General features: G+C 55.1%; 1 protein-coding gene across 2 annotated transcripts; it reads right to left on the bottom strand.

Annotated features, from left to right (window-relative positions):
• Window positions 1-3,605: 3,605 nt before the first annotated feature.
• Window positions 3,606-9,916, bottom strand: EMX2 (empty spiracles homeobox 2). Of its 2 annotated transcripts, none has more exons than XM_055559959.1 (3): window positions 9,381-9,916; window positions 7,215-7,499; window positions 3,606-5,113 (listed from the first exon to the last, which is right to left on the bottom strand). In XM_055559959.1, exons 1-3 carry the CDS (start codon window positions 9,787-9,789, stop codon window positions 5,010-5,012), a joined length of 798 nt encoding a protein of 265 aa, XP_055415934.1. In that variant the 5' UTR covers window positions 9,790-9,916; the 3' UTR covers window positions 3,606-5,009. The 2 variants fall into 2 exon arrangements, with proteins under 2 accessions (XP_055415934.1, XP_055415935.1); XM_055559960.1 differs by having other exon boundaries at window positions 7,315-7,499; window positions 9,381-9,910.
• Window positions 9,917-16,499: the final 6,583 nt, after the last annotated feature.

Below are 16,499 nucleotides of genomic sequence, written 5' to 3'. Positions count from 1 at the left end.
CACTCGACGCTGGCACACGAATCCACGCAAAACTGTGTTTCTACACCTCTGTAAGCACGCCAGTTACAGCCGCGCAGCTGCACGTTCCTGTCCGAACTCCATACAATCTGGACTCCCAAGGAAAGCTGGCCACCTTGACACACTCAAATCTACACACGCAGCACTGGCCTCTCCGGCCTCTAACTCACGCAGTTAGCACAATTAGCACCTACACACCCTGACTTCACTCCTGGCTCAGACACACAAGCACAACTGTTTTACAGACCTAACTCGTACACTCAACCTCTACAAAGTCACAAGCGCAGCCTCCCGCCCTACCTCACGTCCCCACCCTTATTCCGACTTGCAACTGCCCACAAGCAGGGAGCCCAGCCCAGATCCCCCCAACGGCGGCGCGGTGCCCCGGGCCAGGCCTCCGACCCGCCAGAGTTCCTCCCCACCCCCGCCCCAATGGGCCTGCGCGTCCGAGACTTTGTTTCCTGCGACTCAAGGCGGGGACGGGGAGGAGCCGAGGTTTCCAAGGCCGCGCGCAGGCCCGAGCCCCCTTTCTGCCTGGCCCGGTTGGCGCGGCTCTCTGCCTGCCACAATCCGCCCCTAGCACAAAAGTGGCCCGGCAGGTTCCGGGCCGCCGCCAAAGCTCCCGCTCCGGCTGCGCTTGGCTGCCAGAAACAGAGCTGGAGCGAGCCGGGGGTACCGGACACGCAAAACAAGAGGCAGAAGGGGGTAACGGTCCGGAGGTCCCAGGCTTTTATCTCATGAGTTTTTGATGCCTTGAACGCAACCACCGCCCTCCCGCCCCAAACCTCTGCTTGCGCCTACCAGGCCCTTTGCCGCCCTGAGGAATTGGACCCCAAATGAGAAACGCGCGCCGAGCTCCTCTGTACCTCGCAGGAAGGAGAATGAGGTTGGGCACCCTTGCCTTGTACATTCCGTTTGACTCTTGGGGAAATATTAACGGAGAACCCATGCCTCTCGGCTCCCTAAACCCACTCAGCTCAGGTGAACGCACACAATTGACAAGAGAGCAGGTCATCGATCAGACGTGTAACCTACATTCCCTTCCGGGATAACAGGCAGGACTCAAGGCAACATGCGTGCAGCTCCAGGTGTAGGGAGAAAAGCCGAACCTGACCCTGGATGCCCACTGAACCCTGCCAGGGCTATCTAGGCCTGGTACCCATGAACCACGAGGGAGGACACAGACCTGCAGCACACAGCTCCCACGCTCCCCTCCCCAAGGGGCTCCAGCCCAGCACGCGCGCACTGCGACGGGGACGCAGCCGCACAGCACACGCGCCCCGCACCCTGCCCCGCGCCCCGCGCCCAGATAGTCATCGTGGGATGGCATCTCGCAAATATTTATATTCCTCGGCGCCACGGCAGCCCGCGTCCACATTAGACCCTCTAATCCTGCCACTTTAAATAGATGAATTAATAAAGCAAACGAGCGGCTAATAAGCTGACTGTCCAGCCTTTTTGAGGCGGGGGAAGGACTCGAAAGTGCGCCAAATTTGTTTGCAGTGGATCAAGGCGAGCCGCCTCTGCTTCACTTTCTTTATCTTAATTCCGACTTGAAAAGATATAATTATCTAGTTTGAACAGAGCTGCTATCAAATCCTTCTTTGGGCCGGGAAGGGGGGCGTTGGAGTGGATTGCGGCTCTCTGAGCCGCTCCGTGCAGCCGGAGATAGCGCGTAATGAAGATGTGGAGGCCCGAGATACAAAGGGCATTAACCTCATTAGCATGAAACCTTTTCTTCTTACCATTGTGGGACCCTTTCAGCCGCCTAATCCCCCCTATTTTCAAAGCTTGGTTTGTAATAAAGCTTTTAGGTTTTTTTTTTTTTTTCAAAGCTAATAGTATTCTCTGATGATTTTATTGCTGTTACACTACATAGGACATTTACCAAAAAAAAAAATAATAATAAATCTTCATCACACTCCCCCTTTTCTGGTACTTATAAAAAAAAAAGTATATGCTTCTTGCACAAATAAGCCTTTTGTCAAGATGGGAAATTTTCTTCAGGAAAGGCTAGTCTGAATTTTAACAGGTCTGTGCTCCGTATTTGAGGCGTTCTGGGCTTGAGGAAGTGGGTCGAAGGGAAAGGTAACTTGTTTAAAAGAAAGAGGTGCGGAGGTGCTGCAGCAGGGACTGCGAAGCACAGAGGACAGCTATTGGCCAGAGTCCCACTGTTCAAGTGGCTGGAATCCCCAACTGAGTCCCCAGGATACACAGGGCAGCACCTGTCCCCCTCTCCTGAAGCACACCCCTCTTCTGAATCAACCCCTTCTGGCCCAGCATCCTCAGAGCGGAGTCTCCGCCAGTCCCCCCACACCTTTCCAGGGAGTCTGTGTGGAAATGCCCCTACAAACAGCCAGAGTTCTCCAGAGAAACAGAAAGGGAGAAAGCGGGTGAGAAAGGCAGAGATAAAAGGGGAAAAAAGAGAGAGAGAGACCAAGAATGAAATCTACTTTAGAAGAGAGGAAGGGAGGGGAAAAAAAGAAAGAAAAATTTCCATAGTGCCCTATAGTCCCCACACGTGCACAGAATGTCTAATCTTAACTTTTCAAGGCAGGATGTTAACAAAGCTTGTATTTTTGCCCTGCATTGTAACTTGGCCTTATCACAGTGTAAAGGGTGGGGAGATTGTCCTAAATTATGTCCAGGCAGCCCCCCTGGATCTGTGGATTAAGAGATTAAAGGAGACCACTGGGCAAGGCCTCCTCTTTCCCCTTCATATTCCTGGTATGATAATTGCTTAAACTGATTTGCACTTTCACAAAAGCTCGCAGGACGCTTTGTAGCTCGAACAGAACAGACGAGGTTTCTCTATCAATGGAAATAAAACTGATTAATGCAGCCTATCAGGATAAGAAGCAAATGAAGCATGCAAAAACAACCTCGTACCCCCAGAAGGGGGAAGGAGGTGGGGGGAGCTAAGTTTCCTCCAAGACTGGTTACAACTTTTTCTTTACTGTTAAAATTGAGAGTTTAAGGTTTCTCAGAATGCTTGCCTTATAAGGCTGCTGAAGCCCTTGGGCTCATCTCATCACCTTTAGCAGATTGGGGCTGGAGAGAGGAAGTAAAGAAGAGAGGGAGGGAGGAGAGAAGGAAGGAAGGGAAGGAGGAAGAAAAAGAGAGGGAGAAGAGACATATTTCAGGGGGTTGAGGTCAGAAACACATTTTTAAAATCCTAGGATTCTGATTCTGCTAAGTGTTTTCCCTAATCCTAGGGGAATATTCTTCAGTGCATAGATACATGTCTAGTTTTTTGTTTTTTTTTTTAATAACTAGAGGTTAAGAGTAGTAAGCATGTTTAACCTGAAATTCAAATTAAACTCCTTCTTTAGGCCGTGCAATGGGCAAAGGTCTGGATGGAAAACTTTTCTTCCATCTCTTTTCTGAAGGACTTAAGTTTTCCTAATCCTCTCCCTTTTCCACCCTCTTCTCTCTTTAAAATGCCCAAGAATCCATCAGTCTGGCCCTTTTGTGGGTGGTGAGCCTGTGCTTCTTGAGCCTAGTTGGGGAAGGACCACACTCAAATTAAAAAGATGCTTTAAAAAAAAAATCACTTCAATTTCCCAAGACGACTACTCTGAGGGCATATTGATAAATCTTTATTGACAAAATATTGACATTGACATACTTCTTGGAAGTATATAGTGTGTTAGAATTCTAACAAATTAACACAAAACACAAAAATATTTACATTCTGGTATAGAAGACATTAAGGAAGCATTTGTCACTCTCTTTAGTAAGTCTATGATCTTGAAATAGAAACTCAGTGCTTGAAAACTTGCCGCAGTGTCCTTGGCCACACTTAACATCATCCCCGCTAACTACAGTCCTTCAGTTTTTGCAGTATATAGATTTAAAGTTTGGAATGGCCTTTACGGCAAATGGTTGAACTCGGCCAATATCTTCAATGACTAAAAGGAGAAGTTTACTTCGTGGTTTTAAGCCTCGGCATGTTAGGAAAGGGAATGTCCAAGAAATAGAATTTAGATTTTTTGTTGTTGTTTCTTTTCCCAGAACAAGTTCTGACTCCTCTTATGGGCACCCTCCCCCTCCACCCCCAGCCCCCCATCCTGTTCCCCGTTTCTCTGAAAGAGGACCACTATTGCTGAGCCTACCTCATTTAGCTTTCACAATCACTTTGACATCAGAAGGTATCAAAAAGTGTTTACAGACTGCACGTTTCTTGAAAAAAAAATCAAAATAAAAAACACACAGAACCTGTCTTTAAAAGGAAAAGAAAATTACAATTCATTTTCTGTCTTTAGACACCATTCGCCCAACAACTGCTACATGCAATTCAAGTTTTTGAACAGGTGTGGGATGGGGCTGGATATGGAATCTCGATTATTACTAATTATTTTTAAAGATTGGGGGGAAAAAAACACTTCGAAGGGCAAAATTTAAAAGTCCTGTGCCTGGTTGGGGTTTTTTTTTTCTTTTATCATCACCATTATCATCATCATTTTAAAAAAAAATCGGACTGCGATAAACGGAATACCTGCCAATCATCTTGTCTCGCTGGTTTGGCGTTTGACTGACAGCTCCCCTTGTCAGAGCGCCTTCGGCTTTGCCACCTTAGGACCTCTCTCTCTCTCTCTCTCTCTCTCTCTCTCTCTCTCTCTCTCTCTCTCTCTCTCCCTCACTCAGCTGCCTCTTTAGACAAGGGTAGCGTGTTCATCAAGGAGCCTCCCGTCTTCTGCCATCGAGGCGCGGCCTCGGATCAGGACCCTGCGTTCTGCCGCCCGTCTACGTCGCGCAGCGGCTCCTCTCTCTGACTCCCTGTCCCCTTCTCCGTGAATGTGTGTGTGCGGTAGTTTTTGTTTTGTAGGGTTTTTTGTTTTCTTTTTTTTTTTTTTCGTCTTCCCCTCCTCTCCCTGTCTCTGTTTTGCTCTGTGATGTCCGTTTCGGTGGGGTTCTGTCTGTGTTTTTAATCGTCTGAGGTCACATCTATTTCCTCGGGACTCGCCTGCTTTGTGGCGATCCTCCACCGGTTAATATGGTGCGTCCCTTTTTTCTTTTGTTGCGAATCTGAGCCTTCTTCCTCCAGCTTCTGCCTTTTGAACTTCGTCCTGCGGTTCTGAAACCATACTTTTACCTGCAGGAGAGGCAGAGAGGGCGCGTTAGTATTCCTGCACAGCGCCCTCCTACCTCCTCCTCTATTGCCTGGCCAGACCCTGGGCTGAGACTACAAAAGTCCAGTGTCCCGGGCCGCGCATCCTGTTAACCGGCACCCACACTCCGCTACAGCCTTCCCTTGGGGAACAGAGCTCCTGTTGCCGGCCCGGGGAAGCCTGATCCCGGCCCTTCTGAGCCCTCCTGGTGAAACCTTTCCCCTGGCCCCGCCAGCTCCGCGTGCTCGGTGCCCCTTTTAGCTTCAGCCAGCTCAGGACACCCACATCCCCCTTGAGTGCAAAAGCCTGCCAAACATTGGGAAGCCCCTATAAAATAATAAGTAAAGGAAAATTAAAAGGTCCCTGACTCCCTCTACCTAACCAGTGCCGCAAAGAGTTCATTCCCGCTGCTGGGCCCAACGTGCTTTCTATTTTCTGCCGGTTTCCGCAGCCACTGTCTAAATATAGTGCCTCCTCTGCAAGGCCTGGGCCCTGGGGTAGGCAGTCAGGATTTGCCTGCGCTTCCTCCTCTGTGCCCAGGACTCTTGCAGGTGAGCAGGAGCGGTTGTGGGAGACAGTCGGGGGTGGGGGTTTAGGGGGAAAACCAGGGGGGACGGTGGGGGTACAGAGCCCTGGGGACTAACCCAGCTGAATCTTTTCAGCTCGGAAAAGAGGCTCAAAAGTGAAAGCTTCCGCAAGACCCTGGGATAGAGGGGAAGTAAAAGGAAAACTGAGAAAGATAAGGGAAGAGCCCCCTCTGTCCTCTTCTTGACCAGCTCCAGGGCAGGCCAGGGCCAAACTCCCACCCCATCGCATCACTTCCCACCAGGGCGGGGCTGGCGGCCTGGCCTCCCCAGAGGGCAGCTAGTAGTCTGGGGAGCACTGATGTGGGACTGGGTTGCACCAGTCCCTGGGGAAGATTGGTGATGGGTCCCTATACACTGACCAGACCAGACAATGGCACTGCCCAAGCTTCTCAGCAGCGAGGGACAGGTGAGGAAAATGGTGTTGACTGCACCTTCCACGGCCCCGGGTCTGTCCCCGCTCTGCTGGCAGTACCCCCAGGCCCCTGAAGTCCGCTGGGCTTTCTTCTTTGAGTCGGCAGGCCCAGGTCCCGGCTTGCTCTCCCCGAATGCCCCCAGTCCCCCAAAGTGTTCCCATGAAAAAGCTGAGCTGGAACAAGGCTGAGTTTAATTTGCTTTGAGTTTGCTAATTGAGGGGGAGGACGATTCATTTCTCCCCGGCGCTCGCCCAAGGCGCGCGTCGGTGCGCTCGGGGCTTGACACGCACACAAAGACTCCAGGCAGCGTGGGCAGCGAGGCGGACAAAGACCACCGCCGCCTCGGCTATCCAGGAGAAATCAGCCGGGCCGCGCCTTGTGCCGGGCCCCGCACCAACCCGCGAGGCCCTCTTCGGTTTTGTCTTGGGGAACGTTTTAAAACAAAAGCCTCGACCTCTTTGCGCCTCCCAGGAAAAGTGTTACAACTTAATCTGCCCGAAAATGTTACTGTTTGCCGGGAACTTTGACCCCGCCCTGCGGCTCCGCATACAGTTGCGCCTACTGTAGCCCAAAACCACCTCCCCAACCCCGGAGCAGGCCGGAGCCTGGCCCGCCGGGGGACCCTGTTGCGCAGCAAGGGTCTGCCCCCTGAGGCAGCCCCTCTCCGCAGCCTCCTGGCTCAGTTTCTCCGATTTAGGGACGCACCTAGGATGCCTGGCTCGATGGCCTGACTCTCCTGTCCCCTCAAGGGGAGTAACTGGGAGCTGTCCGTGTGAGCCGTGAGCCTCTGGCAGCAGGGACCTCGCTCTTAACCCACTCCCAGCCCTCTCTTCCCAGCCTTGAGCCCCAAACGCTCCTACACCTCTTCCTGGCCCCAGCCTACCCCCAGACTCGCACCGCAAGTCTCATCAAAAGTGCAGAGGTGTCTCACCCAGGAGCTGCGAGTCCAGCCCGGCCCTACAGAAACAGCAACTCAGCCGGTCCCCCCCCCCACCCCCCCCCCCCACTCCTCGGAACCTCCAGCGGGTCGGCTCCTACAGTCCGGTGCTGGAGCCCAAGGAAGCCAAGAGCCCCTCAAAACTTACACATCTTGAGCCCAGGGCGTGGGAGTAACTCCCGGCCTATTGGCGGAAGGCCCTCTGTCCGGGGATCGGGGATGCGGTGGCCGCGCCGGGGCCCGCTCACCTGAGTTTCCGTGAGGCTGAGGCTGTGCGCCAACTGCTTCCTTTCGGCGCCCACCACGTAGTGGTTCTTCTCGAAGGCGTGTTCCAGCCTCAGAAGCTGGGACGGGGAAAAGGCGGTGCGGATCCGCTTCGGCTTTCGGGCCAGGGCGTTGTGCAAAAGGAAGCTCTCCGGGCTTGCGTCGTTCCCTGCGGGGAACACAGCAGAAGTCCTGTTAGAGGTGCCCGTCCTAACCCGGGCCGCGCGCTTCTCCGGAGCCGGGCTGACCTGGCAGCGAGCTCAGGGCCTTCGCGGACGTACCCTGTGCGGCTTGGCCCAGGGAGGGCCGGGCCCCTCCAGACGCGCGAAGGGAACGCCGGTCCAGCCGCCTGGCCCTGTCTGCTGGGCCCGGACCTGAGCGGCTGCCACCCAGCAGTTGTCCTAGGCGGGCTTTGCAGACCCCCGGGCGCCGCGGGCCTCACCACCTCCGCGCCGGGCACCCGGGGATCGAGGAGGGGGCAGCAAGGCCGGATCCGGGGGTTGGCGCCCTGAACCCAAAGAAACGGCTTTCTTTTTTTCTCATCTCAGAGAAAAGTTTGCCCCCGGGGATGAGGGGCGGAGAGGTGATGAGCCGCTATCTAAAGTTTTCTCGGGTACGTATTTTAAAAGTCTTTCTCCTCCGGAAAAGCGCAGAGGCCGGGCGTGTCGTTGCAGCCCGGGCTTCACAGAAATCTCTCCGGAGGGTGCGCAGGGTTTCTGCTGCCGCTGCCTCCCCGAGGTCCCGGCTTCCCCGCTGCCCTGCTCCGGAGAACTAGGAGACGCGAGCGAAGGCATCGTAACCCGGCGGGGTACGGAGCTGCGGGCACCTTTTAGGACTGTTCGCGGCCCCCGAAGATCCCAGCTACTCCGAGTCGGGTGTGAGGACCAAGACCGTGGCTGCTGGAGAATGAGGAAAGGGAGCCCTAAACTTTGCAAGCAGAGCCAGTTTCAGGTCCACTCATTGGGGTGGGAAATCGATTCACGAAAAACCCAAAGAAAAACAAACCGACAGTTCAGGGGGGGATGGAGGCAAATTCGGTCTGGGAATAAGGGTAAAACGTTGTTTTTGTTTGGTTTGGTTTTTGAAATTAAGGAAGGGGGAGTCTACCCGACTTTAGGCGCTGGCAGGAATGCAAAGGGTTAACAAATGGACAAGCCGCCGAGTATTGATCGGCTGCCTCCGGAGGTAGGTCTTTTCCCCGCTCGGATCGCCAAACTAATTACTTGTCCCCTTTACCGGAGTTTTAACTTTCCTCCTACCCTCCACCCAGAGAAAAACAAACAAACAAATCCCAAAAAACAGCAAGAAAGGAAAACACCCAAACAGACTTCCTCTAGCCCATCTTCCGACCCGGCTCATTTCTTTTAAAAGAAAAACAAAAATAAAAATCAGTCCGAACCTGCCTTCCCGCCGTGGCGGCTCGGCGCCGGAATTGAACAGGTCACCGCTAGAGTGCCGAGCCTCGGAGAGGTTCCTACCCGCGCGGGTTCCCGCCCCTCCCCAGCCTCCGAAATAAGCAGGATAAAACAACCCCCCCAGACTTTGCTCCGGGGGCGTAAGGGTCTCTTCACTGCCGGAAGAGGGTCAGAGACCGAGACGTCGCGGGTCTAGGAGGCAGGGGCGCGGAGTGGGTGGCGAACACGTAGTGGAAGGCGAACCTGGGGCTGGCCCTTGCCTGCGCCCCTCGGAGCCAGGACGGCGAGAGCATAGCCCAGGAGACGGAGAGCCTGGGCACCCCGCGGGCCATGGATTCCTCGGTGGCCAGCACTCGGAGCAGGCTAAGACAGCCCGCCTTGAGAGCATTCGGAGGCAACTCCTCTGCGTCCCTCCTTAAAGGGTCAAGCGGCAGCAGGCCAGTCCCCAAACCGGCCGCAGCTCGGAGACTGGGGACCAACACCAAGCCCGACTCCTCGCCGCCCAGTTTCCAGACGCACCGAGCGGGCGGTCGAGCCGGAAAAACCTCCATCCAGGCCTCGCCGGGCGCCCACCCGGAGCAGGCCGAGGGCAGCGTAGGATGCAGCGCTCCGCGGCCCCGCGACGTGGCACGTACCTTGGAAGCGGTGGCCCAGATATCGATAGCGATGGATGAGCCAGGGGTAGAAGGTGGACGGGTCCCGCTGCTGCGAGGCGAAGAGGGGGTGTGGCGAGTGCGAGGAGGGCAGGGGGTGGGCGGCCAAGGCGTGCGGCGGCGGCACCGGGTGCACTGGCACGGCCGGGTTGGGCGGGTGCGAGACCGCCTCGGCGAACACCAAGTCCGGGTTGGAGTAGACGCCCCTGCCGGCGGCGGCGGCGGCGGCGGCCGAGTGGAAGCCGTTGAGGAACGGGTTTATGGGGCTGGAGTTGGCGTAGCTGAGCGCCGCGGGACGGATGGGATCCTCGGAGCGCGAGGCGGGCAGGGGACTGTCCTTGGCCACCAGCGACTCGATGGTGAAGCAGCGCTTGGGCGCCGGCTGGAACATGCTGCGCCAAGGAGCGGGCGCCCGGGGCTCCCGGCTCCCGGCGACCGCGGCGCGCTGCCTCCGCCGCCCGCTGCCCGCTGCCCGCGGCGAGAACGGACGAGAATTGGGGACTTGTTGGGTGGGGGTGGGGGTGGGGGGAGGAAAGGGAGAAAGAAAGGAAAGGAAAGGAAAAAGGAAAGGAGGGGGGAGGGGAAGGGAGAGGCAACGCCGAGGATCCCGAGAATCTTGCACCAAACGCGCCCAACCTGGAGAGAGGGGGAGAAATCCTTCCAGAAGAATTTGCAGGCGTGGATTGGGGTAATTTTTTTTTTTTTTTTTTTTTTTTTTTTGGCGAGATGGCGTGGTGGGGGGGGTCGAAGTTAGAGGCGGAGTGGGGGGGGTAGTTTCTCGGGGGAGGCAAAAAAAAGTTTTCTCTCCTCTGCAAAAGGCGGGCAGGGCGCCCTAAGTCCAAGGACAATCCATGGAAGTGTTCGCTTCTTCACAAGTTGTGCAAACGATTTGTTAGTTCATGAGCCTAATTAGTGCGGGGATCACATAAACAGCTTCCTCCGAAGCCTGGTAAATGGCTTGATGATTGGTCGCTATTACTCGCCCTGAGGTGGAAGGGGGGAGACTCTTTAAAGTGCGTCAGAGGGAGGCGAGCGCCTGGGAACCCGGAGGCCTGGATCCGGGCCGAGAGTGGAACGGAGTCGCCGCCGTTGCCGCGGCCGTGCCTCCTGCGCCCGCCGGGCCGCCCGGCCTCTCGGCGCCTTCGCCCCGCGCCCCCAGCTCACTCGCTCCCGCGGCGCCGCAGCGGCTTCTTCTCCTCCTCTTTCGCCTCCTCCTCTTCCTTCGCTTTTTCTCCTCCTCCTCCTCTTCCTCCTTCTCCTCCTCCAGTTCTCCCTCCTCCTCTTTCCCCACCTCCTCCCCCTCGGCCACCGCCTCCTCTCCACCACCATCATTCCCTCCGGGGCACCCCGGTCTCTGCAGAGCCCTCGGTCGGCGCCGCCTCCTCTGTGGCCCCCTGGATTCCCCAGCCTGCCGAGCCCGGGCTTGGGGGTACAGACGGACGCGCGGACACTACAGATTCCCCGCGCCCAGCGCTTCCGCGCTGCTGCCCTCCGCAGCCCCGCGTCTGGGGAGCTGGAATCGCCCCGGGAGCCCTCGAGGGTAAGCGGGCAGGGGTGGGTTCCCGGCAAGGGTTAACGGAGCTGTTCGGTCAGCGATACTCCCGGCGATTTCCTAGGTGAGGAGGGAGCCTGGCGTGAAGGGGTGCTGGGTCGTCCAACCGCGCGTAGCCTCGAGGTCTCAGGGTCGCTGATCTGTCCATCCTTGACGCGGCTCGTTCTTTTCCAAGTTGAGACCGGAGTGGATGACCCTGCCGGGACGGTGGGCGCTTCCAACTTCCCCACAGGGTCTCGATTTTCCTTTCCGGGAAGGGGCTCATCTCCTTCCCCCAAACAGGTCCTTCTGCAATATCTGGGACTAGGGGTCCAAGGTCAAGGGAGAGGCTGATGTGCTGTTACTATTACCATTAGGTTGTCGTTATTATTTGTGTCAGTGTTGTTGTCATTATTATTATTTATTGTCACTATTTCTATTATTATTCTGCCATCTGTCGTCCCAGGGGCGGGTTGCTGTGCAAACCCCGGGCTTACAATTAGGGAGTGCAGATCGTTTCTCCAGTCCCAGGCCGTGTCCGCATTTTCGAGCTTGCCTTCGGTTTTGGGATGATTTTAGGGCCGAGTTCCCTCGTCCCCATTGGCTCACGCAGCAGCATAATTATGATCACATCCCCCAGGCTGCTGGCGCTGCTCTCTGTTTATTGGTGGTTAAAGATCTATTATCTATTCATCAGCCGCCTCTTTTTTTCTCTCTTTTTTTTCTTTTTGCCAATTACATTCTTCTAAAGTGAAGTACCAGCAGGTATTTTGCACGTTTACAATTAATGATTAAAAAAAAACTGGCATCCTTTAAATCTCTTACTTGGCCGCCCATGTCATTTTGCTTAAGGACGAAGACATGCCTGTGTTTGGTGATGAGGTTGCCGTGAGACTGAAAAAATGTCGATTGGGAGGGGGAAAAGAGGGAAGTCCTGTAAGTCAGGCTGCACCGCCCCTAGATTCATCAGTCATAAGTCCCCAGGTCTGGGAACATGTTCCCCTGTGTTGCCAGCTATCCGTTCCCTGCCCTGGGGTCACCCCTGATCCTCTGTGGATTCATCTACTGTGTATTTATGTTCATGTCAATTTCTCTTTATTCCAGGCATAGTCTGTATTGGGGGTGCAGTGAGAGGAGGGTCCAAAAACCCCTTTTGGAAAACACTCTAGGCGAGAGAGGGGTTAGGAGTGTGTTTTCTGGGGTTGTCCGGGTACCTGGCCTTAGGGAGGACCCAGCAGAGATCATGGTGCTGCCTCCTCCCAACCTTCCCAGGGCATATACATACACACATTCACACACGAGACAGTCTTGGGCCTCAGCTTTGTGTTCATGTCCCAAGAAGCCTGCCCCTGCCTCAGACTTCAGCTCTCTGATGCCAGCTATGGGCAAGGCTCTTGGCTGGGTTTTCACTCTTAGCAGTTTCTCTCCACCTTGCTTTGTGGCATCCCCCCATCCTTTCCTACAGGCCCAAGGAAACAGGGAGCTTGATCCAGCCTTTTGGGGTAGGGTGCATTTTGAATACTATCTCCCTGGGTCCTAAACTACAGACCACTAAAAATATCATCTCCAGTTCAGAAAAGCTTCCTTCACTTAGGCTGTAGGGACACAAGCCCCATTGTGCCCAGGCCAACAGAGAGCCTGAAGCCACAAGGAAAACTGGAAGTTTTGGGGCTGCACTAGCCAGCCAGTCTGGGGTAGAAGTAAAGGTCAGCCCTCTGTTCCCAGAAAGAAGCACGCAGTTTAGGTGGGTTGTAGATCCCCGATCCTGAAGTTGATGGGAAAGGACCCCATTCTCCACAGAAACATCTCCAGGAGGGCTGCAGGTTCAGATTCGCCTGCAGACCAGACCTCTCAAACTCGGCCTTAGGCTCCAAATGGAAACTTGGGGTACTAAAAGCCCCACTCTGTCTGCAGGCAGGGAACGGCCATTCGTAGCACAGTCAATATGAGTAATCTTAGCTGAGGGGAATAACAGGACACGATCTTGAAGGCCAAGGGCCTCCACTCAGTGTCTGGGTGGAGGGGTGAAGCCATCTCTCCTAAACTCTCAGGCTGAGCACTCAAGTGTTACTGGTACCACCTTAAACGCTTTCCCCTGCTTTGGTCAAAATGTGTCCAGAAAGTGTCCTAACGAAGTGAGTGGTCTGGAGCCCAGACCCCCAGCCGCCCTCCCAAAGTAGGACCAGTTGGCCAGGGCAGAGGGCCCAGGCTTCTCCCAGCCTACAACAAGAAACAGGCCACCGGCCTCTTGCAAACTGCCCTGAAGGGGTCTGGCTTTACCCCCAGAGGGCTCTAGTTATCGGCAGGTGGGTGAGGCTGAGAGAATCTCCTATCGGCCTTCTTGGCGGCAGAAGGACAAGCCAGTTCCTCTGCCACTGTTTCCTGCTGGCCCCACGCCTTTCCTGGGCCCCCGTGAGGACGAAGCGGGTTTCCAGTGAGTGAGGGGCCTCACTCGAAAGTCCTGGAAGGGGAGAGTAATCTATGCTAATTCATGCGCCAGGACCGGGAGCTTGGAAGAGTTGGCACTGCCAGCCTCGACGTGCAGGGGAATTAACTAGGAGAGTAACTCATTAACCAGGCTGGCGGTGGAGGCGCATCAAGTTGCTGGGCACCCTAGTCTGTCTGGACCCAGAGCCTAAGCTGCCCCTAGACTCCGTTCCCTGGACCCAGAGGCTGCTGTTCTCTTTACGTGCGGCTTCCCCAGCCTTGCAGAATTTGGCCTCTCTTTGTTCATCACCCTTTCTGGAAGGGTGGGTGTTGGCTTAAGTACCGGTGCGAGCAGTAGAGAGTGTTGGGGGGGGCGCAGATTTTGGAGGTTTTTCCCTTCCACACCCCCAGCCGCTGAGGGTTGAGCTCAGTAGATTTAGGAGGCTGCACTGTGCAGGTAGCTGATCTGGCAGGCACATGATGAAAGTTCAAGTCACTGATCTGTCACTTACTAACTGAGCGATCTTAGGCAACACCACCACCTCTCCCAGACTCCATTTTGTCATCTGTTAAAATCACAGCCAATGCCGCCTGCAAGGCCGTAGAGGGAGTGATAGAACCCCTCTACCTCCTGATCATGGCAGGCAGTTATACATCTGTGTGTGTGTGTTTTAAAAACTCAGAATTGTGCACAACAAAGGATGAGTTTTACTGTATGTAAGTTACACCTTAGTAAACCTGCCCCCACCCCCGACCCTCCCAAAGCCAGACCTGGATGATCTTAGGCAAAGTTACCTAACCTCTCAGTGCCTGTTACATCTTGGCTCTTGAGATTGCTCAGTGATAAACCTAGCTGATCTTCAGGATAAGCCCAGCAAAGTGCTTAGTGTCTAGCATGTAATGAATGAGCTGTAATAAAGGTAGTCCCTGTCTTTGATATTGCTGTTATCAAAGCAAGCTTCCCCTCCAAGGCTTCTCACTGGGCTTCAGGACTGAACAATAAAGTTGTACAAACATAAGCTACTGCTCACCTCATGCTCCTGACATGTTCCCCTCCACCTTCTCCTAAAGGCCAGGGACTTCTTTAAGGGGACGCTGGGGGTGACAGAGGCTTGCATTTTTGGCTAGGGAGACATCAAAGGGCAGCGATTTCTGGTCCTCTCTCCCATACCATCTGCTCTGAGTTTCCCAGCAGACCCCCTACCTTTGGAGGAGCAAACAGCAGTGCTTTTCCCTCCCCAGGCTCCTGCCAGGCCTATTTGACAACTGGGGTGGATGCATAGGTTCCTGCAACCCAGGATGGACGCCAGGTGCTGCCTGGGCCACTACCTGTTTGACCTTCACCTTCTTGAGCCTCGGTTTTCTTTCTGAAAAGGAAATATAGGATTATTATTATTAGTTGTTTGAGAGGAGTAAGTGAGCTAATGCTTGGCACAGTTGTTGTTGTTCAGTCGCTAAGTCCTGTCCGACTCTTTGCGACCCCATGGACTGCAGCACTCCAGGCTTCTCTGTCCATCACCATCCCTGAGTTTGCTCAAACTCATGTCCATTGAGTCAGTGTCCATTGAGTCAGTGATGCCATCCAACCATCTCATCCTCTGTCGCCCCCTTCTCTTGCCCTCAATTGTCCCCAGCATCGGGGTCTTTTTTTTTTTTTTTTTACCGTTTATCAAATGTTAATGTCAGGCGATGGCTTTGTACTTGTGGCACTCCGCTAAACGCGGCAGTTAGGAGCCTCCAGATGAGCGGTACCAGCGGTACCATGAGGCTGCACTGTGGGCCCGCCTAGCAGCGCGGGAAGCGCGGACGTCAGTAGAGGGGAAGCCGCTTCCCGGGACCAAGGCATGAGAAAGGTGTCCTGGATGGGGAGATCCTTGGGACCCGGCTAAGAATTCCTCCAACCCACTGTGATTCCCAGCCACCCGGCCTCTCCAAATGCGTAGGACGGCGGTGGGACAACGAAGAAAACAATTAATATCCTAAAAACATTTCTTAAAATTGTTACTACGGCAAATCCCTTTCTGCTGTCCTCCCTCGAGGCCGTTAGCTGGGCTGACGCAGCGGCCTGGGGCGGGTATCCGCGTGCGCGCAGCGGCGCCTAGTGGCGAGGGCCCGGCGCTAGTCGCATCCCCGCTGGCGGCTGAGCCCCCGTGTGCCCCACTGCCAAGACCTTCCCGCGACCGCAGCCTGAGCCGGGAGAGAACGTCAAAGTTGGCTCAGAGAAAGAGAGGGCAGCTTGGAAATCCGTCTCTCCTCCCTCCATCAGCTCGCCGCTTCAAAGTTCACCACCCACGCTTGAATTCCAGCTTCACCCCAGTGGGGCTTCTTTCGGAAGGGTGCAAAGAAGAAGAGAGAGCGGGTAGTGCTCCAAAAAGGACGGCGAGGCCCCGATCACCTGTTGTCGGGGCGATACCAAGCAAATGAGACCACGATTTCATGCGTCAGGTCCTCTCTCCTGCGGCCGGACCACGGTGGCTCAGAATGGGCCCATGCTAGCTTGCGCTGGCCCGGCCTGGGGTAGAGTCGAGAGGGCTTTCCCGTGCGGTTCTCTCCCGTGGGGGTCTCGCGTGCGGCTCTCCTAACTTCATGCCCCCTCGCGGCCGGCCGAGAACGCCCCAGACAAGGGTCCAGATGGTTATTACTGGGGTAGTGGTTGATCACGCAGTCGGATAGGGCGGCCGTGGTGACTGGCCCCTTTCTCTGAGAGCCCTTATCTGTCCCAGGGCAAGTCGGCTCCTCCATGAGATGAAGTCGTGGAATCCGAGAGGGGTTCGTTGGAAACCGGTGTGTAACTGTTCAAGGCGTCTACTGGGGGGGCGGGGACCGAGCCTTCCCAGGAGGAATGGACCCAGTTTCAGGCTTCTGCAGCCCCAGACGACTGCAGGAAACACCCTATCTTTCTCCAGCAGTTAGGAGGAGGCTGCCAGCGTCTGGGTCTCGGAGAGCCATCCCTTTTGAGAGCCAGCGTTTCAGGAGCCAGGAACTCCGCACTGATGCAGAAAGTTCAGGACCTGACCCTCGAGTTTACCTCCTTCACGACGCTGAAACTGGTCAATTTCTTAACACACAGGCTGTCCCCTTTTCACTATTGAAAGCAAAGAAACAGATCAACGGAAGTTTCGGTTTCTCTCTCCCTTGGCTAC

This window comes from Bubalus kerabau, chromosome 22 (genome assembly GCF_029407905.1).
Source record: "Bubalus kerabau isolate K-KA32 ecotype Philippines breed swamp buffalo chromosome 22, PCC_UOA_SB_1v2, whole genome shotgun sequence".
NCBI classification, from domain to species: Eukaryota; Metazoa; Chordata; class Mammalia; order Artiodactyla; family Bovidae; genus Bubalus; species Bubalus kerabau.
The sequence above is the reverse complement of the archived record's forward strand: the minus strand, read 5'-3'. Positions and strand labels throughout refer to the sequence as shown.